This window comes from Saimiri boliviensis, chromosome 20, assembly GCF_048565385.1.
Source record: "Saimiri boliviensis isolate mSaiBol1 chromosome 20, mSaiBol1.pri, whole genome shotgun sequence".
Classification (NCBI taxonomy): Eukaryota; Metazoa; Chordata; class Mammalia; order Primates; family Cebidae; genus Saimiri; species Saimiri boliviensis.
Window position 1 is genome coordinate 38,600,406 of NC_133468.1, and position 27,953 is coordinate 38,628,358.

The window sequence follows — 27,953 nt, forward strand, 5'->3', positions numbered from 1 at the left end:
TTCGAGGCCTGTGGTCTGGTGTGCAGACCTCCCTTTCCCTCCTTTTGTCTGTGATGGTTCAGGTCGTGTCTTTGAAGGCCAGGTGACCAGGAATTCTTACTGTCATTATTATAAGACCTAGTTGTTTTTGTTTTGTTGTTGATTTTTTTTTTTTTTTGTCTCTTTTCATTTCTTGCTTTTATAATGGAGGGAAATATTTTTAGCTTTTCACAGCAGGCTCTGAAATCTTGTCATGGAGAGTACTCCATCACCTCAAGCTGGTAGTTAGTATGCAACCTGTTTGCTAATAAACCAGAGCAGGACCGCGACGTCAGAATGCTTAAAATGGTCAAATCAGCTGGGACCCCGTCTCCACATCTGACATGCCTTTTCCATTTCCCAGCCTCATGCGGAACAGAAACCTGTGTTGGGAGGTGGCTCAGTGTGAACTCTTATAAATTGGAGTGGGTATCTAGGGATCGGGAAGCAGACACTTCTTCCTTTAACCTTTGAAGACCAAGAATCATTTGGCAAAAAAAAAAAAAAAAAAAAAAAAAAAAATCCACAGTGTATTGAACTTAGGGTGTGAAAGCTGTACAGTGTATTAAATGTGAATTTGAGACCATGAATTCTACCCACACTGACTCTATAAACAGCCTCCCTTTTTCATAAAGCAGGCCCATAAACTGCTGCCAGTGAAGCAGAAAGACTCCTTAGGACTGTGGCTCGCTTTCCGTCTGGGGTTGTCAACAAACCCCCTTTATGAGTGGAATAGACCTCTTGTATGTGTCAAGCTTCTGGCTTTTTACAGAGTGTGTTAGGATCCGGGCAAGGCAAACGTTAGGCACTGTTTGCTGAGTGCATTTATTGCCTTTGCATAATTTATGAGCTGGAGGGGTTGACCATCATTCGTCTCTGCCAGGGGCTGGCACTCGAGGCTCCAGAGAGTGGAGCTGTAAATTGGATGGTGCGCTCCTGCTGAGCTCAAGGCAAAGTCCTTGGGTCAGTATGGGAATTTAATACCAGAAATGGAACTGTTTTCTCAGCGCACCATGTGGACCCCAGTGCAGCAGAGACTGTTTTGGCAGACTCCACGACTGGCCTCGTCGAGGAGCTGTCACTCACCCGGCATGTTGTGTGGGGAGCCTGAGCATTTTTAATCGGCTTGGCATCCGTGCTGCTTCCATAATGGATACCAGTAGGTCTCAGTTCTTCACCATATGCTTAACTCTGGAGACAAGGTGCTTCTGGGTATATCAGTAATTACTTGATGGAGAATTAAGTGGACCTTGAAATTAGAACTGGACTGTTGGAAAGCAGGAAGCTTAACACTTAGATAGAAATAACCATTCCCAGGGACATACTGCTGTTAGGACAGGAGGCACAGTGGTGGTTCTTTCCCAACTGCTGCACTCCTTCTCCTCCCTGCACACCAGAACCCTGGGGAGGTGGGCAAAGGCCATGCCACAGCCTTCAGCTGTCACTGATATACCTCATACGGAGCACTGTGGACATCTGGGAACATGAGCCTGCCTGGCAAAATGCTCTTCTGTCTTCCACATCCCTCCTGAATTGAGCGTTGTCATTCTCGAAAATGTGCCGAATCTTAGAACCTCAAGGAGGGCTTAATTAAGGCAATGGAGAGATCACACAAGCAGGGCACTATTCTTCTTCACCCCCCTGTGGTTATAGGCATTCAAAGTCTTTATCTCATCCACTTTCTTTCTCAACTCATTTGACGTATTATAATAAAGAAACCACTCATCAGGTAAAAGAATATAAATGTAGACAATCTAAGGTTGGAAGCTGGGTCAGAAATGAGGCATTGCACTTGGTGAAATCACTGTCACTGAATATCTGACTACCCTGTGGCACTGAGGAGCCAATGGGAGAAGAGAAAGTGTTCTGATCCTTCAGTCTATAAGACTGTGATAGAAGGTCCTATGTGCTTTTAGTACAGAGTGCTTAGTCTAGAAAGAAGTAGTCCCCAGGTTGTCTCATAATAGCAAGAAGTCCAATTGGATAGATGTCTTGTTACTTCCCATCAAAAACAGTCTGATAGGAGCTTAAACAATAAGGTAACTTGGTGTTTTCTGAATCAAGAAAGTCCTGAGGCAGGCTGCTCTGAGATGGGTTCAGCAGTCCAATTGTGTCAGGCTTTTTTCCCTTGGCCCCACTCTGTTGCTTTTGTACTGAGTCTTTTTGCCTCATTTTTGCAAAATGGCTGCTACATATCCAGACATCACATCCTTATACATTCACATTCGAAGGCCAGAGGCAGGTGGTTCCTTCTTTTCTTTTTTTGTTTTGTTTACTGGGGAAACAAAATTGTTTCTAGAGACCTCAGCCTCAGCAGACTTCAGAATCTCATTGGCCAAAGATGGGTCTTACGGTCACCTTTAGCTGCAATAGAAATCGGGAAAGAAAATACCTGGCATTTTTAACCTCAAAGTGTCAGGAGAAGGTACAGACTAGGGAGAAGGGAGTTGTGAATGGCTGTGGGGCTCTAACCAGCAGTGCTGCCCTACGCACAAATTTATTTCCCATTTCTGTTTAAAGCTGCGCCAACTCGCATGTCCAGGTGACCACACTAAAAATCCTTGGCATCATCCTAGATGCATACCTGTTACTTGCTTCCATAGCCGTGTGTTATCCGATCCTGTTGGTTCTACCTTCAGAATTGCTCCACCATCTGCTTCTCCCTTCCTGAACCACCCCGGGTTAGACAGTGGAATGGCTGCCAAACCGCTCTCCCTGTGACCTGTTGTTCCCCACTGTGCACTCTATCCACAGTCCCACAGAAAGTCATCCTCATGGAAGCAGCTCTGATCATGCCACACCCCTGCTAGTGTCTGTGTCCCAGCTTCATGTCTTACTGCTACACAGAAGGCTCCTTTAGGGCCAGGCCTGTATCTCAGGTGAACTTTGGTCTAGCTTAGCAGTTCCTTATCGAGGGCTGTTGAGTGAATGAATGGATATATTTACCTGATGAGCTTTACTCTAGCAAAACACATCCCCCAGTTTTTCATTTTTCATTTTGAATATTTTCATGAATATTGAATTAACAAAACACTTCATTTTTTTTAAGTTCTGTTCTTTTTTCCTTTACTTATAATGAGAAACTTAAAGATTGCAGTTAATTATTAATGATCATTCTCTGCTTAACCCAAACCAAACGATTGGAATTTGGGATCTGTTTGATAGGGTCTGAGTCTGTGACCCTAAAGCATATTTTTTGCACATATATTTTATTTACTACCCTGACCTCTTTTTTCTGGGCCTCTAAACTGGAAAAGGCAGCCATCACAACTGGTGGGCCTTGGCCATTATGTTCTGTTTCCTTCAGAGTTCAAATGAGTGACTACAATGCCCAGAGGTTTACCGCTTTTCCTTTATTTTTTTATTTTTTGAGATGGAGTTTTGCTGTTGTTGCCCAGGCTGGAGTACAGTGGCACAGTCTTGGCTCACTGCAACCTCCACCTCCTGGGTTCAAGTGATTGTCCTGTCTCAGCCTCCTGAGTAGCTAGGATTACAGGCACTCACCAGTACGCCTGGCTAATTTTTGGTATTTTTAGTAGAGACAGGGTTTCACCATGTTGGCTAGGCTGGTCTCAAACACCTGACCTCAGGTGATCCGCCCCCCTGGGCATCCCAAAGTGCTGGGATTACAGGCATGAGCCATCGCGCCTTTTTCCTTTAGAAAAGCACCGGAGGGAAGATACAGCCATTCACATTAGCTTAAGTTTGAATGGCTTCGTTAAGAAATTGATTTTGCTCTGAATCTCACTGAATAATCTTGATTCGCCTTAATCCTGTGGCTGACTCCTAGAGGGGCATCGCCCCTACTCCGCAGTGGTGGGAGGGAAGCGCTCACTGTGTGATTGACCTGAGGAAGAACCACAGAGTACAGGCATCGGATGAAATCAACAGAACAGTTTTTTGCATCGGGATAGCATTTGGCTTTGGATGCTATTTACTAGCACTTGAGCTGGAGAACTCTTTCTTTCCAGGAAGACATTTTTTACTTCCTTTACTTATCATGTACTTTTTTTGTATGGGGGTTGAGGGAATCGACATGAAAAGCAAAAACATACTCAGTTCTTGCACTAACCCTTATTTTCTTGTCTTCACTTTCAGTGTGACAGTGACAGTGACCAGGAAGAGAAGGTAAGACTCCCCTCACCCATTGTGGGCACAGCACATGACACACTGTGAACACCATAGTCCTCCCACACACAGCTGCAGGGTGGGATACCAGCTTCATGGTTACAGTACGTTTTCTCTTTAGGAAAGATGGGCATTATTCACACAGTGACATTTCCTATACTATGACATGTTTAATTTGTCAGATCTTTTTTTTTTTTTTAAACAAGACCTTCGATATTACATATATGTGACATGGAGTTTTTACTTTATGGAAGATGACTCATAGACCCAAAAATATTTTAAAAGAGAATATTATTTATTTTGATAACCATCTGATTTTTAAAAATTCATGATGAGAACATTAAACTTACTAGTATGTATTTATAATGTCATTTCTGCATTTATTTTACTTACCCATATGCTTTTCTGTACCTATTGGCCTTCTAAATAGAAATGTTAATGGTATGTGTCTAAGAATCTCATCATGGGGTATGGGTGGGCAAGGGAGGTCAGATGGGAACTGCCCTCTTCTCATCTGGATGGACGGCCAGGTAGGAGGACAGTTCTTCCAGCAGGTACATGCACTATTTCGAGGCTCACGGGCACCAGCCTCTGTGTATCCAGATCAACATGGATCAAGAAAAGGAACCAGTTTCTGAGGTTCCAGAAGATTGGATCACAATCCGGTAAAGTGAGCTTTCTGTTGCCTGAAGCAAAGGGATGATTTGTCTGTTTGGTCTTTCTTTAGCTTTCCCAATCCCCAACCAAATTTCCTTCCATTTTTACTGCTGCTTTGTGTATTTCGAAAAGAGTTACCTGAATATCATGGTTTCTATACTGCTTGGCATCAAAAGAATGGACTCAGCCCCTCTTCCCCCATTTCTGGATCTGTCCTGTGCCCTGTTCTTTCACCTCCTACATTATTGTGGATTTTATTCAGAATGCTGCAGTTAGTATTTAGTGGGATCTTTCCAACAAACCCAGAATTTTTCCCTCCTTCTCTGCTGCCAGCCTCCAAGAGAGATCTAAAGGCCCTTGTTCTGTACTGTCGTTAATTTGAATTCAGCATATGTAGCCTGTTATAAAATGCGAGACATCATCATTTGAGCAGGTCAAGCATATTCAGATGAAGACAAATGGTGCTTATTTGATTTCCTTAAAATCAGGAAATGAAAAAAGTGCTCTCTGGAGAAATCATGTTCTGCCTGACTTGGATGATAGACCAATGCATGTCCCCCAGATAAGAACCGGCTCTCGCCTTGAGGTTTTTATCTCTGAAGGACGGCCAGGACTGTCAGCTTGCTGACATGTGCATTATCCATGTCATTTTAAACAAAGTGACCTATGGAAGGGTGCGCTGTGCTGTGACATGGTAATGGGCTGTTGGATGACAGCGAAAGTACACACTGGAAAGGGGGCTGTGGATTATTCTTTTGTTTAACTGACAAGTAGGAGCTTCCTTCCTCCAGCCCCCGGGAGCCTTAGCTCCTTGGAAGTGGGACCTCTGATGTCTGAAGCAGCCAGTGTAGTGGGTGCCAGGGACATGCACACAGCAGTAATGGTTCAGTGTTTAAGGCATGGTCAGTGGCCCCCCGATCCCTCCAGGACACATTCCCACATTGTGGGCATCACTGGTACCCAGAGAGGGGCTGGTACCTCCTGGCCATTCCAGATCTGTCGGCAATGGTTAGTCTCACTTTCTAACTCTGTGCTACTTCTCCAAAAGGATAAGTCTTATTCAGGGTTGTACAACCAAGCTGACATTCTTTCCTTAAAAGGAAATATGAATTCCAAAACCATCACCAGTCTTCAGCAGTGGTAGAAGGTGGTAAGGATGCCAGTTTTGTATTCCTTGTCAGTGTCTTCACCGGTGGGTTCGGTATTAACTACACACCAAATCACCAGGGGAGCTGCTATGAGTTCCGGTGCCTGGGCCTCATCCCAGGTCAATGATCTCAGAGCCCTTGGGGCTGCTGTTTGGAACCAAGGGTCTTGATGATCACCTAACTCTGGTAATTTCTAGAAGTAATCTGCCTCTGGCTGTCAGACGGATTGGGGGCCAATGCTGAGAGCACCCTACCAGGTCCTTTCCCATCACCTGGATTCCTGAGAAGTCATTGCCTGGGTTTCCATCTCCAAGTGCAGGAAACAAAGTGTCAGAATAATGGCTTTGGGAAGGCAGCTGAGCTCGAGTTGACTTCAGGGTAATGAAGAGGATACTTAGTTGTTTATAGGCAAGTCCGAGGGTGACAGTGGCAGGAAGGGAAGGGGCATTGGGAGTGTTCCTCCGATCCCTGGCGCACCTCCTGCCCTGCACCCCCATTGATTCTTTCGACTGTGGTGGTCCTGCAGGCCTTACGTGGGAGCCGCACCCTAACCAGTGCTCACATCATCTGTCCCTGCTCTGCCCCATTCAACCTCTCCAGAGGGCTCCCAACAGGAGCCATCAAGACTCTAATTGCCCTCGCCCCTGCTTGGCCCTGTTGCAGTTAAGACTGTCAGGCTTTCCCTTTTGGACTTAGATTGTCTGGTGTTTATCACCAACTTTAACACCATCACCATCCTCCAAGATGTCTGCTCTGTCGCAGCCTAGGCCCCTGTCGGCCCCTCTGTGAAGGAACCTCTTTCCTGTGCCTGCCGCGGAGCCCCAGAGCTAACCAGGGCTGCTTTCATGTGTTGCTAGGAGGATTCGCATTCAAATCTGAATTGCTAATGGTGGAAAAGATGCCACGCAGTATCCTGGGATCCCTTCAGCAAGCCCCACCAGGGATGCTGTTGGAGGCAAAAGTGAGACTTGTCAGGGACCCACTGGGGTTTCTGTCTGGAAGACCTTCCATTCTCTTACTCCATAGGGATCTGCAGAATGAGTGGGCTAAAATTAGGGTACTGTGTTTCACACAGCTGACTGAATTAAGATAAACTCTGCTTTCCTCTGATATGAAGCTGTAATTTATAAAATGATACCCTTACTAATTAATGTGGAAGTGACTCGGAAAGGGGCTAAAAAAGCAGAGCTTTCCCTAAATGCAGGAGACATACTTGTGCACAAAAAGGCTTTCTTGAGACACTGAGCAAAGCATCTCCCTTATCCTCCCGTCCCAGCCACGTGAATACGTCCCACATTAGTGTCAGAGAACCATGAGGACGTTCATAAGGAGTAGAAATTGGCCAGGTGCAGTAGCTCACGCCTGTAATCCCAGCACTTTGGGAGGCTGAGGTGGGCGGATCACAAGGTCAGGACCAGCCTAGCCAACATGGTGAAACCACATCTCTGCTAAAGATACAAAAAATTTCCAGGCGTGGTGGCATGTGCTTGTAATTCCAGCTACTCAGGAGGATGAGGCAGGAGAATTGCTTGAACCTGGAAAGCAGAGGTTGCAGGGAGCCAAGATCACGCAATTGCAATCCAGCCTGGGCAACAAGGTGAGGCTCTGTCTCAAAAAAAAAAAAAAAGTAGAAATTGGGTCAGAAGGCTGTGAACACTGCATCTTAGATGTGGGATTGTTTTTCATTGTAGTAAGAGTGAAGAAAAGAGGCAGCGCTTGGCACTCTTAATCACCCAAATTAAGCAATTATTCTGATCCCCTATTGGAAGTGAATTGGTATCATGAGAACAAAGAGGAAACATGCCTCTTTCCATATATGTAGCCTGTATTTTATTTTGTTTCCATTCTTTTCCACCACGGGCAGCAGCCCATTATGCTAAGAAATACCCACTATTTGGTGATGAAGTTAATGTGGAGATTCAAAGTCACTCCCTCTTCTTCTGCCCACATCCTTTTTCTTGTATATGGCATGTGACTGAGCTGATTGGAAGGCGTGTAGCCCAGCGGCCAAGCACGTGGGCCGCAGTGTGATGGCCGACGCCTGTTTCTGACTCTCCCTTTCTGTTTTGTTGTGGACAAGCCTCAGCTTTCTCAGCTGTCAAATGGGAGTGGCAACAGCTCTGCACATTGTCCTATAGCAGTTAAATGAAAGCAATTAGGAACAGGCATGGTGGCTTATGGCTGTAATCCCGGCACTTCAGGAGGCCGAGGCAGCTCTTGTCTTTGAGCCCTGGAGTTTGAGATCAGCCTGGCAACGTAGTGAGACCCTGTCTCTTAAAAAAATTTTTTTTAAAAAAAATATTAACCAGTCATGGTGGCATGTGCCTGTAGTCCCAGCTACTCAGGAGGCTGAGGAAAGAGGATTGCTGGAGCCTAGGAGTTTTAAGACTGCAGTGAGCTAAGATCATGCCACTACACTCCAGCCTGAGTGACAGAGTGAGACCCTGTCTCTACAAAAATAAAATGAAAATATACAAAGACATGTGGCTCAGTGCCTGGTCTATAGTAAGTGCTCAATAAATGTTAGCTTTTGTTCATTTTACTTGAGATAAATTGAGAAAGAATACTTGAAAAAAGAGGCAGACTAGCATACTCTTTGGAAAGCTGCGGTTCTTCTGGAGAACCTGCCAGAGAGTTTCCCCAGAATCTGAGGCTCAGCCTTTATCCCATGGGCCCTTCTGCCTGATACAGGCTGAATGGAAGTGTTAAATTTTGAAGGGTTCTGAAGCAGTGTTTCTTAAACCCCTTATCCAAACATCAGGCCTTCCTCTGAGCAGAACCTGGAGCCAAGAGCACGTGTACTGTCCTGGAGGAATCAAATGGTGATTAAGTGGGTTGTACAACTCCTGTCCCTTCAGCAGCTGTTCCCAAATGCCAAACACTGTTGGTTCCCAGAAACCCATCACAGGAGAGAGGTTCTGGGGTGAGGCCAGAGCATCTGTATTTTTTAAAAAGCTTCCTAGGTAATTTTGGTACACAACTGGTTTTGAGAACGACTTCCTTATAATAAATGTCAGAGAGAAACATGATCTTTCCCCATGTTTAATTCCCTTGCAATTTTGCCTGCTTAGGAGAAAAGCTTGAAAGCTGTAGGCATGTTGCCTGTGTGCACACTCATGTGCCACCCGTGCTTATGTTCGTAGACAGAGGGGATAAGTATGCCTGCAGTACACACACGTGATCTCACAGAAAGGAGTCCTTCTCCTTTTCCCATCAGTCTTTTAATATGACTCCTGATTGCAGTTTTCTGTCTCTGTGCTGTCAGCAGTAGGAATAACCTCCTGGAGAAGGTTGCTGTGCTCCTGGCCTTTGCTTTGGTACTGTGTCCCATAGGCAGGACAGCAAACTGGCACACTTGGCTAACTGCAAATGCAGTACTACTGATTTTCTGCACCTGCCCTCCCTCTTTCCACACACTTTTCAGCGCATTCTCTTTTTTGTTTAGAAACAGGGTCTCACTCTGTTGCCCAGGCTGGAGTGCAGTGGCACAACCATCACTCACTACAGCCTCAAACTACTAGACTCAAGCAATCCTCCCACCTCAGCCTTCCAAGTAGGTGTGACTACAAGTGTGTACCACCACACTCAGATAATTTAAATTTCATTTTGTAGAGATGGAGTCTCACTATGTTGCCCACGCTGGTCTCAAACTCTTGACCTCAAGTGTTCCTCCTGCCTTGGCCTCCCAAAGCACTGAGATTACAGAAGTGAGCAGCCACGCCTGGCATTCATTTTAAAATTCATGCTAAAAGTTGTTGTGTTTGATCATTTTATGTTCACTTGTGTGGGAAGGGGCTTCTAAGAAAAGCAGCAAAGAAAACCAGCAAAGGCTTATGTTCCTAACTCAACACAAACCACATGCCTAACTTGGCTCGTGAAGGAATCAGAAACTGCTGAGATGTCAAACTGAAGAACGGGCATGTGGTTTGTGCTTATAGTGGATGAGTCCCATCCCTCGGTTGGCCACGTTTCGTACTTGGTAAGGTTTATGCACCCTCAGCAACATTCCAGAAGCTTAGAAGGCCCTCATTGTTGCTTATGGAATCCCCATCCTGAGTTTCTAAGTAGGATATATTTTGATCAAGAGACAGTTTGGAGTTGCGGTCCTGTTTTGTAGCTAGAAAGGAATATCTCCACCCTTCCAGATTTCACAGCAGCAAAGCAGGCAGCCATCACTCAGGGAAAGAAAGGGGACCCATGTTCTTGTCTTTATATCCCTAATACTTTGCACAGTGCTTGACATGAATTAGGTGTTCAGTGTTTTGCAAAATGTGCATTTTCTTTCCTGGATACTCATCTCCAAGTGGGGTGGGTAAGTAAACCAAGTTCAGAAGACATGTACGCAAACCTGAATGCACCTCATACAGTCCCAGTGTCTATTTCTTGGACTCCCTAAAATTTGTAATCTCTTCCTCAGGCTTCTATATTTTGTTTATGATTTTCTCATATGGTATATCTAAGTCTCTGTAAGTTTCTTAACTTAAATGGACAATTTCTATAGTTCTTGGCTGAGTTTCAAGAGCTTTTTACTTTGTTTTTTTTTTTTGGTTGTTGTTGTTGTTATTGTTGTTTTAAACAGTCTCGCTCTGTCACCCAGCGTAGTGTGGTGGCGCAGTCTTGGCTTACTGCACTCTCCCACTGCTGGGTTCAAGGGATTCTCCTGCCTCAGCCTCCCAAGTAGCTGCGATTACAGGTGCCCACCACCATGCCTGGCTAATTTTGTATTTTTAGTAGAGACGAGGTTTCACTATGTTGGCCAGGCTGGTCTTGAACTCCTGACCTCAGGTGATCCACTCATCTCAGTCTCTCAAAGTGTTGAGATTACTAGTGTGAGCCACTGCACCCAGCATAAGAGCTTTTTATTTTGGATACATGATTTCCATGATGTCCATCTACTCAACCTCTTCTTACCCCTTCAAGATTTTTGTCTCTGAGCTAAAATGATATTTTATTGTTCTTCCAAAATCATCATATTTCCAGTTGGCTTAATGACATTGCATGTATCCCAAATTCATATTGATACTATCCTTGGATTAAATTTCTATGGCAAATTATTTTAAATCCAGAATCTTGTTAAGTTCTGTTTTTCATACGATAACATTTTCAGGCAAAACCAAAAATTACTTCACTTATACTGAACATGAATATACAATAATCTGTTCATTACTACCATGTCATGCACCTGAAAAAGATAGAAGTTATAAATGTACAAATTTTCAGTTAAATGTAGGCGGGTCAACAGAATCAATACTTGTTATAGGAAAATTGGCAGGCATTTTCAGCTAAATTCTTGTTTCTTAAAATAAATGGTGAGAAGAAAGAACAGGTTCTAGATGCTCTGTTGCTCTCAGTAGGTGGGTGGTGGAGAAGGACACTCAGAAGACCCAGTTCCTGATTTTTCACTCACCAGCTGCATGGCCTTAGGCAAGTTACCTAATGGTGCTTAGCATTAGTTTTGTCATCTGGAAAATGAGGCAGGATTCAATGATCCAACATTGACTATCCAGATTTTCCAAATAGCTATTTACCTAGGCCCCAACAGCATGACAGAACCCAGAGGGAAATTCGTATGTGATTGTATTTTCCATTTGCCAGAGTGGAAGAGGATTATATAAGAATTGCCTCCATTCTTTCATCTCTCTCAAACTCCCAAGAGATGATAAGCATATAGGGGACGTGCTCGGGTATATGTGTATGTACTCTCAAAGCTGAAGGAAACTTACTTACAGACCTGATGTCTAAACAGAGCCACTATCTGTTTGTTGATTCAGTCTTTCAGTCATACATATCCACTCATTTTTCTCAAGTATCTACTGATGAACTGACATGAGAATTACAGTTGCTTAACTCTGATGAAACTGTTACCATGTACCTATGAATAGGTAGCAGAGCAGTTCATTTAATCTGCATTCCTCAATGACTATAAGTATTTGGGAAAGCATGGGGACTAGGGGGAGAGCTAGCTTACAGAATTTGTTTCAATAACTCACTTGTTTGGTAATGACCATTACTTCGATCTATAAAAGGCATTGTTCCAGAAGCATCGAGGTTGAGTCCATGATTCTGTGTTCCCAGAGAAAAGTTCCTGCTGCTTCTCCTTAGAATAAGCCATTGCCCTGGGTGTTATGGCTTACCTGAAGGGAAGGTTGTAAAGCCAAGGAGGAGGCTGGTGGAGGTGATGGCTATCAGCCTCATGAGATTGACCATGAGCCCTGAGCCACCTGAATACCAGGAGAGTTGTGAGCAGAGGCATCTGTACAGGTGATGTCTTGAACAACATGCTTCATGTTAGTGGCTTCTGATAGAGTGTAACCCAGGAGGCTCTTTGGTTGTCAGAGAATTTGTCTTCCACTGTATTATGGTTGCAGAGTGTTCTGTCTTCAATAAAGATAGAACTTCTTTTTGGTCATACATGTCTGTGTGTGCATGTGTGTCAGATAATCACCCTTGACAACTCCCGTATGGCAAGATAGTTACAGGTAAATGCTCCTCAGAACTGTGCCATCCTGGTGTGACAAACATAATCAAGTATCTGTATTAGGATGTGTTAATAATTATCCAAATTTTATGCTTTAAGGAGTCCCAAAATTCAAGAAATGAATGGACTTCCTTTTTTCTTTTTTAATTGAAGTTACAGCTGGGAAGGTGAAATTGGTTCTTTTTTATACAGGATAGAGCTTTTCCCTGTCAGTTTTCATGAGGAGTATGTTGTGAAGTCTAGTGGTAGACCTGCATTACCTCTTTAGTTACCCGAAGAATAACTGGAAGCAGCTTTCTCCCTTGTTGTTCTAAACCTGGCTTGATTCATGGTCTTCCAAGTGTATGAATACTTACAGAGACAGCTGAAGGGGGTCTTTGAAATAAGGACTGACCAGGAAGCCCTGTGGTGGGTGGTTGTAGTACTCAAGGAGCCCAGTTTGGGCTGCGTCTTTTCTTTCTAATGCGCTTAGTGGTTTTTGAAGTTCCTAATTTCCTGGTCTAAAAATATAGATGCTACTAATGTCTTGGATCAGTGAAAAAATAGGATGAGGGTCAATAATGGCAACTAAATAATAATAACAAGTACTACTCACATGAAAGAGAACACTACGTTATTCCAAAGACTTTTAAAAACATCATTTTAAATGATCTATTTAAGTATTTATCGTAGCGATCTATGTATTCTCACATATAACATCAGTGACCTTCTGCAATGTACAGGACTCTCTGTTAGGGTTTGTTTCTTAAGCAGGTGTCATTGTTTTACAGATAAGGAAAATGAAGGCTTTGTCTTCTTAAGCAGGTGTCATTGTTTTACAGATAAGGAAAATGAAGCATAAGTGATAGAGCTGAGATAAAAGCTGTGTCTTAGGATTCCAGGACCTGGGTGCCCTTCCCATGCCATGCTGCTTCCCCGCACATCCGGGTGAGTTGGAATAAGCCCAGCAGTGCCATTCAGCAGCTCATGTTGTCATCACCTCTGTGTCTTACCTACTTGTACTGCAAGAGACCTGGATCCTGTTTATCTATTCACTCTTACCCTCACCCAAACAACTGCACTAGCTTCTAAAAATTCAAGCATGGTGGTTTCTCAATAAACATGAAACAAATGAAATTTGGGTCTACAGACAACTTACAACGTTCAGACTCTTCTGAAGTGGGACTTTTTTTCTTTTTTTTTGGCCTGGAATCCAATTATCCAAGGTGAGAGGGAAGGGCTGTATGCAAGGTATATATTTTAACTCTCACAGATGCATAGCAAAGTCAACCCATGATTAATTAGGGATATAGGCTACAGCAGTCGGCGGACCTAGCGTCAACCATATTTGGACATAGGGCTCAGTCTTCCTTTAAGTGTCTGTTTATATGTAAACATTTAATATTTTACTAAGTCATAGAATCCCTGTAGGTACCCCATGCCTAGCATGTACTTGACACATACATCCTTGTAATTATTAGTGTTATACCCAGAAGTTGCTTTGTTGATTATCCAAGTATCAAGTATAAAGGAAAAGGGCCTCTCCTCTGTCACCCAGGGAGTACAGAGAAGAGCAGGGCTGGAGCAGAGGAATTTCTGAGCTTCCAGTCCAGAGCCTCATGGACCCCATGTAGTCCCTGCAGACCATTTTCGTCCTGCAACCCCATATAGGAGAAGGGGCCATGTTATCATGGTGGCTCCTGCATTGCACCCATTGAGGTAGTTTTGTTCTGAGTTAACAATTTGCCCCCTCAAGAAACTTCTTGTCCATCCCCAGACACTGACTCTCACCCTTGCAGAGGGTCTCTAGGTCCATCAGGGCCACAGGGCCTTTCCTTTTTTGACAGCAAATGCTGTATGGGCTGTTCCCGCAGCCCAGATGGTAGTAAATGTCTGCAGCAGCCATGTCCATGTTAAAGATTATGGATTCGCCACTAAGGGGAGAATATAGTGTTTATCGGCTGGAGTGCGTGCTGGCTGAGCTGATTATGGCACAGCACTCTGTCAGCCAATGATTTGTCCTGTCCTTTATCATCTGTGTCACTCAGCAGTGTGCCGGCGAAGGGAACGGATCACCTCCTTCCCTTTTTTTGTACCCATTTCGTGTAGAAAATTTGTATTTACTTTGGGAGTGTAATTTGTTCCTCATGGATAATGTGACCCTGAGCGGAGCTGGATCATGGGTTAGTTGAAGTGATATTTTCCGCTAATGGTAGTCGTACATCATTGCTGTCAGCTCGGGTTAGGAGGCAAGCACATTACAGCTCCATTTTACCTCTGCAGGCATCTGGGATTATTTCCATAACCGAGCATGACATGACCGCACTACAGAGTGCATTAAAATTTTACTGGCTTCTCAGGCAAGTTCCCCGGCCCCAGTGTGTGCTTCAGGCAGGCGGTCTGGTGGGGAGCAGTCCGAGGGCCCTGGCTTCCTGCTCAGAGGTGCTGCGGGCAGTGGCCTAAGCAGGGGCTGCTCTCCCCTTGCCCTGAGAAGGAAGCTGGGAAAGAGTTTGCTGGGAGCCAGCTGGGGGATGTGTATGTCTCGACATCCCAGGCTGGCAGGTGACTAGCTGCCTTGTGCACACAACCAGGTGCCACCCACAGTGGCCGCTGCCACCTGCTCTCTCTCCTTGATGACTTCAGCCCTCAGGATGGCTTGGGCAAAAGCTGCTTCTCCAAGGAGAGCCCAGGGTAAGTGCAAGCCTCTCCCAAGCCTTGTGCTGATTTGTCTTGTTCATGCCTGCCTATGCTCAGACTGAGGAGAGGAGGAGGTGTGAGTCCTCAGTACATCAGAATCCATGTCCAGCCATGCAGCTGGACTGAGCCTGACAGAGTCTCATCAACCCAGTTAGAAATGTTTGCCAAGATGTTTTACACATTCTCTTCTACAGTCCTCACACCGACCTACTGGAGTGTAGGTGTGATTACCTCCATTCTCCTTACACGGAAACTGAGGTTCAAAGGTTGTGTAACTTACATTATACAGCTAAAGGTAGCAGGCATAGCCTTCTGACTTCAAATTCTATATGGTTTCTCGTGTTCAGTGCTACAGAGAGAGAAAGAAATAACTACTGTTTAAATAGTGCTTAGGTGTGCTATACATATGTTGACTTGTTTAATGTACACTATAATCCTAATAGGTGCTAATATTATCCCCCGTTTACAGAGAAGGAAACTGAGTCACGGAGGTATTACTGAACATGCCCTGTCTTGCACCTGGTTAATGGCAGAGCCAGGTTTCAAACCCAGGTCGTCTGGCAGTGTTCTTAGCCACTAAGCTGGACTCTTCCACAAGCCTGAGAGCTGATAGGAAAAGACCAAGGAGAATAGTAATATGTTGAAATAAAAGGAAATGTTCAAAGAGTATTTTATCACTTTCTGTTGTAACGCAAACTAACATCCAACAAAATATCGCTCAAAAAAGATGTTCTGTGATGAGCTTTAATTAATTAATAAGTCCCATTTGCAGTTAGCACATTACTTGCATGCAAATGATGCTTCTAAGGTGCTTGAAAGGCATTTATTTTGATAGGTTAAGACTAAGCAGTCACTCTGGCAAATGCTTTATTCTTTATATTCTTATTAGAAAGGCTGTGATAAACTTATGTTGAATTTGTTCTTTAAAGGGACAATTTAAGGTTGACTCCCAGTATTAGTGGGATATGGATCAGGACCCATAGGCTTCTGTATAGAGTAAAATGACTGCCGATCCCATATTGGTGAATTCTGGGTGCTGGACACTCAAATGTACTCACACGCCCACAGTGTGGACATGACCTTTTGTTCTGCCACAGAAATACCCCTTTTTACCTCTGTAGCCCCCTCATCACCTTCTCTTGTAAGCTTGAAATGTTACCCTTCCTGGACAGAATGGACAAACCATTCTTACCGTCGGCTGTGTACATGATAGGGTTGTAATTCATGAATTTATTCAATAAACCAGACATAAAGTGAGTTATACCTTGTACCTTCAGGGCAGTTTTTAAAATGCTGCAACAGAAGAGCCATAGATAAACATGGCTTTTCTCATTGAGAAATGTAAAATTAAGTTAGCACCCTGAGAATTGTGCTCCCTGTCCCCACTCCCCTCCTTGGGCTCACAAGCAGACACATTGATCTTCCCTGCTAGATTACCGTAGGTCCAGGGGATTGACCTTAGTTTCTCCTCTGGCCTTAGAGCCAATCACTCAAGTAGTAAAGAATAAGAACAAAAGTATTGATCCAGTCATGGAAAAGTAATTATTTCTCTCAGATGGTCTGTTTAGAATGCAGCAATAATTTTAAATAATGTATTCCTCAGAGACAGCATGACAACCTATGTGGATTATTTAGCTGGTGTTTTCAAGTAAGTTACACTTGCACCCTCACCCCTTTCCTGGACGTCGAATGCTGTGCAAGTAGGCCCACTTTAAGAAGAGTAGACATTGAGAAAAATCAGAGTTTACCCAGCAAATCAATTACCAAGCAATTATTCATTATAAAGGGACTGACCCGTCTTCTGTAGCTGGACAAAATGTGATGGACCTCCACATGCTCACATACTTACAATGCAACTCCTACCTTCTTTATGAAGCGCCGTCATGAAGTCACTGGGTCATTTTGAAACTTAAGTTGTAAGGGCTTTGGCTGTGTTTATGTTAACAGAATTACCTTTTAAAGACTTTTTGTTTCAGAAAACATGCATTAAACTCAAACTAACAAATAAGGAAATGTTTAGGCTTTTGGAATTCAAATGTGTTAAAATAACCAAACCCCCAGCAGGGCAGAGCCAGGCAATGGGACATCAGAAACACTGAGCAGAGGTGAAATGCCCTCCTTGCTTTGTCTCTACTTATTTTTGCCTGTCCACTTGAATCTTGATTATTTTGGAGACTTCATTTCTCCTTTTGGTAGAAATCGTGACCCATCTACTTTTCAGCTTTAGCCAGAGGCAGGAGACTGTCTCTCCTTTTCCACTGCCACTGCTATGATCCATGGGAAAGATTCTGATTGGCTAAGATTAGCCTAGGTGCTGGGGAAGTTCTCAGGAAAGGATTGTGGGTGGGTGTAGCTTAAGCCAGGTGCTTAACACCTGAATTGGTCAGTTATGGGTAGAAAGACAGAACCATGTTTTCCAGTGCTGCTCTGGAGGTGCCTCTGTACATGGTGCTGGAGTCAGGAGAGACCCCAGAAAGCTGGGAGTTGGGCCTGCAGCAGTGGGTTCTAGGAAGCATAGCCAGATTAGGCACTACTTATTGACATCAATTCTTTTTTTTTGAGATGGAGTCTCACTCTGTCACCCAGGCTGAAGTGCAGTGGCATGATATCACTGCAACCTCTGCCTCCCAGGTTCAAGCGATTCTCCTGCCTGAGCCTCCCAAGTAGCTGGGACTACAGGTGGATGCCACCATGCCTGGCTAATTTTTGTATTTTTTAGCAGAGATGGGGTCTCACCGTGTTAGCCAGGCTGGTCTTGAAATCTTGGCCTCATGATCCACCCAGTGCTTGGCCTACCATAGTGCTAGGATTACAGGCGTGAGCCACTGTGCCTGGCCAGACATAAATTATTGACAGCCATAGAAGCCGCCTGGGTCATCCAGAGTTAGCACTTCGTAGTGACCACAAGTCTGAAATACGGATACATGTTTACGGTTATGTATAATAATGCCTAAATATTCATAGACTTACTTTAAGTGCTATTCACAGATTGGTTCTATCTTGCTTAAGCTATTAAAAGCCAGAGAAATATATAGGATTTTGTACAGTGAGGGTTTATATGTACATGCACTTAGAAAAGTCCAGAATTTATTAATATTTTAAATACACATATAGTAGCTAATGAATTACTCCCCAAGTATAAGACAACCACCTTGAGAGATACAAAGATCTCAGGAAATGTCAATTAGTAAATTACATATCTAGGATACAAAAGGAAACTTATTTGTCCAAGGGGATTTTGGTCATCCCAGAGAATCCAATTTGTGTCCAATGAAGTACTACTTAAACTCCAGCAGGCAGCCTGCATGAAGTGACATTCCTAAGACTGGAAAATAGTAAGCTCACTCATAGCTTCTTTCACTCACGTTTTATTCAATAAACAGTCCTCACTGTACGCTGAGTCAAGCACTGTTGTAGGAACTAGGAATGGGAAGAAGACAAAGACATAGAAACCCTTCAGAGAAGTAACAGTCTAATTGAAGGGAAGGCTGAGGTGCCTAGATGCTGTTTCTGAGGAATGGCATGAAGTCCGAATGCAAAACACTGAGCTGTAGTCTCTAAGGGAGTAAGTATTTAAGTTAGATCTTGCTGCAGCACATGGAATAGATGTTAGTAGGTAGCAACAGTGGGTAGATGACAGGCACAGGGGACATCATTTGCAAATATCAGAGTTGTGAAAGGCTTAGCATGTGGAGAGAAGCACAAAAACTTCCGTTGGTGTGGCCAGGGTCCGTGGCAGTGTGGGGGGAAGATGAGACTGTGAAGGCACATTGGTATACACAGTTCCACAGAAACAGACCTTGCACAGCAAGACTTGATCCAGATGGGAGCCACTCGATACTCCCATCTGGATCAGGATTCACGTAGGCGAATGACACATCAGAATTGACTTTTTGGAGGAGGATTCAGGCAGTGGCATGAAGGATGGAGTGGAAGGGGGTGAAAGCTGTCATACTGGGGAGATGAGAGGTGTTAAAGATCTCAACCAAACAAATGTGGAAGGAAGGAGTCTGATTTTAGAGGCATTTCTGAAGTGATGATTTTGTGACCATTGAGATGTGGGGTCAAGGGAGGAATCATGGATAACTCAGGTTTCAAGTAAGGCTGAATGGACAGGTATCAGACCGCAGGAGTTGGAGGGGTAGAAGAAATATGAGTTCAGGGAGGGACTTTTAGGACCTTCAGCTGGGTAAGGTCAGAAAAGCGTATGTATTGACGATGCAAGAGTGATCAGAACTGCAGGTCGGTGTCTAGGAGACAAAACCATCCGAGTAGCAGAGACTGAGCTATAGGAGAATGAGAGGGAGGCCAGCCAGAACACTGGGATTTTTTCTGTTTCTATAGGAATGAATATATGTGGTGGTGATGACCATTAAAAACAAAAGAAATACTGGGGACTGCTAGAGAGGGGTGGTAGGGAGGAAGGCGAGGGCTGAGTCATGCCTGCTACCTGGGTGATGGGGTCATTAGAAGCCTAAACCTCAGCATCACACAATGTACCCGTGTAACAAACATGCACGTGTACTCCCTGAATCAACAAAGTAACTGTATATGACTCATAACATCTGATGTTAGTATAGCTTTTTAAAAACTGTACAAGTCTTTATTTTTTCAACTGTGGCAAAATACACATAACATAACAATTTACCATCCTAACCATTTTTAAATGTACATTTCATTAGTAATGGTACACACATTCACATGGTTGTACAGCCTATACAGTCTTTTCTATACCACTTAAAGTACCACACATAGTTCATTTAAACCTCATAAGAAACACTGTGGATGAAAGGGTGTTAGATATTCATTTTAGAAATGAGGAACTTGAAAACAGGATGAACTGAAACAGGCATAAGGCTTTGGTGATGATATCCCCATGCCTTCTGTGGTCCGTATTGGAGTTATACCACACTATCCTTAGTGATGATATTTTAACATCTGACTTCCAGTGGACCAAGCAGTAACTCACTTACATCCTCATATTCCATAGCATTCCTTAACTGCAGGTTGGTGTCTGGGAGACAGAACCATCCGAGTAGCAGAGACGGAGCTATAGCAGAATGAGAGGGAGGCCAGCCAGAACACTGAGATTTTTTCCAGTTTAAGGAAACTGGAACAAAACAGCCCCAGAGCATGAACTGGGGAGTCAGCAGCAGCCAGGTCACCGCTCTGGGAGGTTTGGTTCTAAGTGGCCCTGTGGAAGTGAGACAGAGTAAGGCCATATGGCTTTGGATATAGCAAACACCTAGAAAGGTAGAGATATATGATACCACACTCCCAGCTCTAGCGACACATTGCTGCGTGACTGTGACCTTGGGCCGTGTACTTATTCTTCTAAGCTACTGCTCTTGTATTTTTTTTATTTTTCCTTTTAAAAGTCTAGTTGTAAAATGCCTAGAATGATACGACCCATAATAGTAACTACTCAGGCCAGGTATGGTGACTCACACCTATAATCCCACTGCTTTAGGATTAAACGTTTCCCTGCTCAGTCACATTAATAAACCACCATCGCCTTTTAGTTTCTAACTCTCTGCCTGTCTCTGGAATCCACTGGCGAGGAAATTGGGCTTAAGGTTTGGTCTTGGATTCAGAATGTGCAGACCTCATCACCAACTGCTGCTGTGCAAAGCAAATCACTGGACCGCTCTAGAACCTCAGCGGGAATTCATACCTCCCACCGCTGTGGCCAAGATGAAATGCAGGCCTCGGGAGTGCTTTGAGCTCTAGACCGTTCCACGAGCTGCTGTTGCTGTTGTCACTGGACAGTGGGGCCCACTGCTACCTCACAGCCTAGAGCCAGGTGGAGGGAATCCAGTAGCCTTGTTGATTCTTTGCTGCCCTTTCCCCTGTCAGCCACACCCACCACACAGACTTCCGCATACCCAGGTGGTGGTGTTATTTATGTTCACGTGCCAGTTCTGACATAGGAGCAAGCCTTTGGGGCTGTTGGTACTGTTCTCACTCCACTCCTGAATGTAATGTCCATAGCAGATGGAGCACTGTGGGCAATAATAAGATTCCTTCCTTCCTTACACAATTCAGGGGGATTGTGGGCAATAGTAAGATTCCTGTTACATTTCCAAACCCTGGGGTAGGTAGGAGGAAGCCCCAAACGATGCAGCTTGATTCCCACTGTGCTTATGGTCAGGCCTGGACCGCCTTACTGCTGGTGGCCTTCATCTTGGGTGCTGCAGGTGGCAACGGCAGGGACTGAAGTGGGGAGAGCGAAGGTGCCCAGCATCTGCGCCTGGCCCCGGCTCATTCATCTGATGGGATTGTTAGCAAGCTGAGTGTGACCCGGCCTGCAGGGCACCAGAAGAGATGGAATACCCCGTAGGCAGCTAGGTAGGAACACAGGACTTCCCAGCAGCTGAGCGTGGAGAGGAGTTTCCCTACCTGGCTACACATCACCAGGGCTCAGAGCGCTGTAGTCAGAGAGGCGGTTTGGCAGTACCCTGGACATTCTGATTCTGAAGTTTCGTAGCCAGGTATAGTGGCTCATGCCTGTAGTTTCAGCCACTTTGAGAGGCCATGGTGGGAGATCACTTGAGGCCAGGAGTTCAAGGCTACAGTGAGCTATGACCATGCCACTAAACTGCAGCCTGGGTAACAGAGTGAGACCCTGTCTCTAAAATTTTAAAAAAAGAAGAAGTTTCCAAGTGGGGTACAGGAATCTATATTTCCAAAAGCACCCCTGGGACTTCTGATGCACACAGCCTGCCTGGCAAATACACAGTTTTTAGGAGAAAACCATGAGCTTTGGTGTCAGGAAAACCTGTTTTTGGTAACAGCTGTGCCACTTACTAACTGTGTGAGCTCTGTCAGTCACCTGCCAGCCTCTAAACTTCAGTACCCATAGATTTAAAGCTGGTATGATACTAATACCTGCCTCAAAGGATTGCTGTGACGGTGTAATAAGACGTTTATGCACAGGTTATAAGGTATATGCATCACGGTGCTTTAAAAACCCTCAGCTTCCTCCTAACCCAACCCAGAAGCCCAAGGACAGACTGTCCCACTGGCTTTGGCTCTAGTGACCCTAGCCAGTTCCCACCAACTCTGTCCATGTAAGATTTACGTAGCCATGGCCAAATTGTTACTGTAATTAACAATCAGCAATCACTAAAAGCTTTTACTTTTAATTAAAGAGAACTCTTTAAAAAGGGTGTTTACTTCATACCGTTGGCAAATCATTGTTAATTCTTGTGATACTCACCGTGATAACATCTATCCAAATGCACATGTTTGCTCTTAATGCGAGTGTCATATGCAATTTGGGAGAAATTCTGTTGTCATTTAGCATTAATTAATGCCCACTTACTGTAAAGTGTTCAGAGACACCAGTATCAGTGAGATTTCCTGACCACATAGAGAGGACAGAAGAGCTGAGAAGGGGCCAGAAGCCACTAGCAGGACTGCACTGTGACTGAAGGCAGTGGTCCCGGGCACACCTCTCTGCTGAGAGTAGGCAGGTCAGCCCTGTAGCTGGAGGAGATAAGTGTCCACCCACAGGTAATCAGAGCACACAGCCGGGCCATCCCAGCCTGGCTCCACTCACTGTGGCTGGAAGGGGTTCTGCCTCTCTATCCCCAACCCCTCACTCCCACTCCCACATCTGGTGACCTCTCCTCCCAGTTGCAGTCACCCTGGATGTCAATTTTTAACCTGGTTTTCCCTGGCTGCACATGTCAGCTGGTGGGCCCTGCCGCCCTGGCTCCTGCAGCGACGCCCTGCAGCCTGCCTGTGGGGCAGAGGCTGCTGGAGAAGCCTGAAGGTCGAGGTCAGGAAGTCATCTTCATCGCCATCCCCAGCAGGTGCTCGGTCAGACCTGTTTACTAACATTCTCTATGTTTTCAGATGCCTCCTCCAAAAAGGAGTATGTGTGAGATGCTTACACATCTCACACATGGGACAGTGAGTGTGACAGTGGACAGTGCTGCTTCAGGGGTGGGGACACAACCTCACTTTCCCTTTCTTCCAGGCAGCTCAGTGTAGTGGAAACTACAGTAAACTGACCAGGGCTGTGCCCACCAGCTTTGTGAGGGGGCCTCAGTTTTCTCACCTGTAAAGGGCTCACTTCACACACGCCATGGAACTGTTTAAGTGCGATGAAGTCCTGCGTGTGCATGGTGCTTAGTAGCCATCGCCTTGTTAAAAATGTCGGCAATCACTGAGGGTCCTGATTTCCCTCCCTTTGTGTCCACACCTCAGGCACCTGCTCTTTCTCCTGCAAGAGGCATAGGAACAGCCCCTCTCATCTGAGTCCACCAGGAAACCCAGTCACAAATCAGACACAAGCAGTTTTCATTTCTTCTGTCCACAACCAATATAACTAAAGTACAGTGGAAAGACAAGTATTTTTTGTCCTGGTGAGGAAAGATGCCTTGATAGGTAGTTTTTTTTCTGCTGTGTAGATGGACTGTATTGGACAGAGGCGGGGGCAGTGGGGGGAGTGGGAGCCACCACAGTGGGGTCAGGAGCTAGCCTGCTCCATAGGGCTGTGTCTCATACGAGCAGCAGGTGCTTGGCTTCAAAGACTCAGGCTGCACTTAAATAGGCTTAACTCAAATTTTACTGAGTAGAATTTCATCTTTCTATGATGATTAAAAGGCTCTTCAGAATGTCCTGAGCTGTTTTGTTGAAGAGTGCTTTTTGGTGACTTCCTGGGTGTGGAGCAATGGTGGTGAGCAGCGGGCTTTGCTGGAATGCCGGCTGGACGTGCGCGTCTTCCTCTTGGTTTCTAAGGGCCCTCAGGCCACAAGCCTCCCGTTTCCAAGAGAGTGAGAGAACCTAGAAAAGGCTGAACACAAAGCCCCGCAACAGCCAAATTCCCTTTCAAGGGTATAACTTAGTCAACAGGAGCCCTTGAGCCCTACATTCTTCCAGACCGCACCTGCCTCAGGGCGTCCCTCCTTCTAGAAGGAGCGAAGGGGGCCCGCAGGCTGCCAGCCAGCTAGCTCAGCCTGGAGTGGCCCACAGCAACGCTCCAATTCACAGCGAAATGATTTCCTCTGCCTCGTATAATTTAACCTGCCCACATTGCTAAACTTCTATATTACACATTTCTGCCAGGATGTCAGAAGAAATGATAAGCCTCCTTGAAACAGCAACCTCTATTACATGCTAAGAGCATCTCACCAGTCTCCCCCCAGCCCGGTCCTTCTGGTACGTTTCTGAGATTTTTAGCGTGGTCTCTCAAGTATAAAGAATACCCTACTTCATGACCCCAGCCTCTTGTTAGCTGATAGATGAAATCTTTTCTAAAGCGGACTCTCTTGTCTATTGTTTTCAAAATTCAAGGTTTCTCTTTAGATTCTTGGATGGCTGCCAAGTGGCCGGGCTTTGTTAGTAGGTGAATTGCTCCTCTCTTTTTTGATCCTTAAACAGGAAGCAGTTGTTTTTAGGGTGGAGGGAAGGGGGAGGTGTTCTTCCACCTCCTGCTCCCTTTGTTGATGCTTCCAGGCAGTTGGTGGGGAATTTTTTCAGGAATTTCTCCTCAGGTACCATACTCAGGAATAAACCCAAACACAGACAAGCCATTTCCTCGTCTGGTGGGAGCTTGTGTTTTCTTGCTAGACTGTGTCACTCAGAATTTGTTGCGGAGCTTCTTGGCAGCTATGCTGTGTACCCGACTGCAGCACCGACCAGGGAGGGGAAGTGCACACACAGGAGACACTTGCGAGACCTCAAGGGCCCTGGGCTGTGCAGCTGCCTGTCCCTCCCTGCGGCTACTCCCGACACTGGCCTCCTCAGAGACGGCCACAGTGCAGACAGTCCACATGCAGGATGGCTGGGGACTCTCTTCATGATTAGCTGTGGCCGTGTGGTTTCCCTGGGGAGAGAGAACTAAGACTGAGTTCCATTTAAACCCAAAAGTGCGGAAGGACAGATGCCATACTCCTACCCTTACTTGTGAACGTGGATGATAAAAACCCATGTTTTCCTTCGGGTCGTTCGTCATGTGGCTTTTTTCTTCTTTGTCTCACTAGATTCTGTGGGAACGGATTTCTTTCTGCATAGCATTTAGTGGTGGGAAAATGATGTTTGCTGACCATTCTTGAAATTGAGGCACAATGTAGTTCTTGATTAGGAAGATTCTGGAACAAGCGTCGAGGATAAATGTGTTTGGTTTCCAAAAGTGGTACCTTCAACTCTGGGCGGAAACTGAGTGTGTTTGTCTGCAGAGTTCTTAGCCCATTGGTGAACTGTCATACACTTCAAGGCCAAGTCAGCAGTCCAAAAGCTAACTAAGCTGTTGCAGTCCAGCTGTGTGAGCCCCAGCTCTTTTAAATCTCCAGGCTGGCTGTGTCCAGAGAAGACATTCTTACTGGTGTTCTCAGTTACCTCTGAGAAACCATCTCCGAGAGTAACCTAACTCTAAACTGAGACAAGGCCCTGTGTGTTTGACAGAATACACAGCTCACTCACCTGGGCCTAATTACCTGCGAAACAGGAATGAAAGCAGCACCTCAGGCTCTTCTGCAGCTCACAGGGGATGGGCGGGGAGTGGGCCTGTGGACCCGGGAGCTTCCTGTGTATATGCACTGGGTGAGCCACGCTGTCGGTTCTGTGAGACTCCTTTGGGGTAAGCCAAGGACAACAGAGCCAGACTGTATGGCAGAGGGTCTCGTGGTCCTCATGACAAAGCCAGCCCCAGCCCTCAGTGTGCCCTCATGACTGTAAGTCCTGTCTTTACAACAGGAACATAAAAACTCTACAGAAGGCTGGAGGACCCGACACTGAAGAAGCAAGCCCCCATGGACCAGGCAACCTACAGACGTGGCTTCATTCAGTCCCTCTCGCAGCCACGTGAGGAGAAGGCATCACTTTCCACACTGTATAGAGGAGAGAACTCCTCCCGGACTAGCGAGGTTTAAAACCGAGATTCCGAGTAGGGCTGCCCAGCGCTGAACCCTGCACACTTTGTCCTGTTGCTGCATCTTCTCTCTGGTTTCCCTGAAGTCACTGGGAAGTGCCGCAGGAGGTCAAAGGAGGGATTGGAAAGGTGAGGAGGGCTTCCCAGAAGCGGTGGCAGCAGGACCGTGTCCTGAGAGGTCCCTCACCCGAGAAGGAGGCAGGCAACCACAGTGAGGATAGCCTGGTCTTTTTGTTTTCTTTTGTTTTTGTGACAGAGTTTCGCTCGTGCCGCTCAGGCTGGAGTGCAATGGCGCGATCTCGGCTCACTACAACCTCCACCTCCCAGGTTCAAGCGAATTCTCCTGCCTCAGCCTCCCGAGTAGCTGGGATTACAGGCATGCAGCATCGGGCCCAGCTAATTTTTGTATTTCTAGTAGAGACAGGGTTTCACCATGTTGGCTAGGCTAGTCTCGAACTCTTGGCCTCAGGTAGTCTACCTGCCTCAGCCTCCCAAAGTGCTGGGATTGCAGGCGTGAGCCACCACTCCCAGCTGAGCCTGGTCTTAAAGAGGGGTCACCGTGGGCTTCCAATTGTGAGAATCAGACCTTTGGCCCTTATCAGCCCTGAGGCCTGGCTTAATTTACTTCAACTGTCTCTGTCTCCATTTCCTGGTCTGTAAGGTATCGCTGGAAGCGTTCACACCCCTTTAGTATGCTTAAGCTCATAAAAATGCCTGCATGGTGTCTAGCTGGTGTCCAGTCAGTCATGCGTTCTCAGCTCTACAAAACCACAGGCACATGGAATGGGATGGTACGCCCCAGAGGAACTGGGGGGTTGGGAGGCCCGGCAGGTGTGAGCCCTGGAAGGGAAGAAGGTAAGTGGTGACAGATAAGTCTGGGGAGGTATTTGGGTGTCAGGTCATAAAGAACCTTGAAAAACCCCCTGGGTTAGTTAGAACTTTGGTTTAGTTTGGTTTCATGGAGAAACAGGATGATGAGATTTTTCTTTAGGGGAAGATGATGGCAGCAGTAAGAATGTTGGAAAAGTCACCCTGAACAACCTGTGTAGCTAACTTACAGGCAGAAAAAACGAAGTCTTATTTTCAAGTGTCATCGCGGCTGTCAAATGTGGAACAACACGTTTAATAATGTCAATAGGAATGCTTCCAATTGCTGCAGAAATTTTGCTTCCTGAATGTTTGTACTCACCCTCCCACTTAATCTTTAAACCATCCCTTTGAGAGAGGGAGGACACAGGGATTTTTCTCAATTATGTACCACTGCGAGCTTGGCTCAGTTACCAAAGACTGATTGTGGGCTCAGCAGTGGGATCCTTGCATTCCCACCCAGGCTTCCCACCATTTTCCTCTTACCTGCGCATCCGCTTTGAAGCTGCATTCGCTCTGAGGCATGTGGTGGTAATGATAATGTTGTTAATACTAGTAATGATCATAGTAACAGCTAACATTGAGAGAGTATTTACTTACTGTGTGCCAGGAATTCGCTGCTAGTTTTGAATTGTTTTGTGTAATTATCTCCTCATTCCAACTAAGAAAACTGAAAGGTAACAAGGTAAGTTACCTTAGGACATATAACGAGGACGTCGTAGGATAGAATCACACCCTCCCTGGCAGAAAGGGTCTGTTTGCCAGGTGAGGAGTTGCCTGTCATTTCTCAGGACCCTGCTTAGCACCCAGGGGCAGGTGGAGGTGGGCTGTCAGGATATCAGGGGCCAAACTCTGACTCTGCATCAACCAGAGTAAGAAGCTTGCTTTATCTGTCTCATTGGCTTTTCTCAAAGGAGTTGATCTGAGGAAGTATTTTTTAAATAGCCTTTTAAAGCAGAAAAGGGCTGTACATGCTGGCTCACCCTTGTAATCTTAGCACTTTGGGAGGCTAAGGCAGGCAGATCACTCGGGGTCACTCAGGAGTTTGAGACCAGCCTGGCCAACACGGAGAAAGCCCGTCTCTACTAAAAATACAAAAATT

General features: G+C 45.5%; 1 protein-coding gene across 5 annotated transcripts in view; it reads left to right on the forward strand.

Moving 5' to 3' along the window:
* AUTS2 (activator of transcription and developmental regulator AUTS2) overlaps nucleotides 1-27,953 on the forward strand; it is a 1,213,422-nt gene that overhangs the window by 862,482 nt on the left and 322,987 nt on the right. For all 5 annotated transcript variants that reach the window (XM_074390595.1, XM_039460391.2, XM_039460392.2 and 2 more), the window contains one exon: nucleotides 4,117-4,146. In XM_074390595.1, coding sequence (XP_074246696.1) covers nucleotides 4,117-4,146 — 30 coding nt within the window. The remainder of the gene's footprint in view (nucleotides 1-4,116; nucleotides 4,147-27,953) is intronic.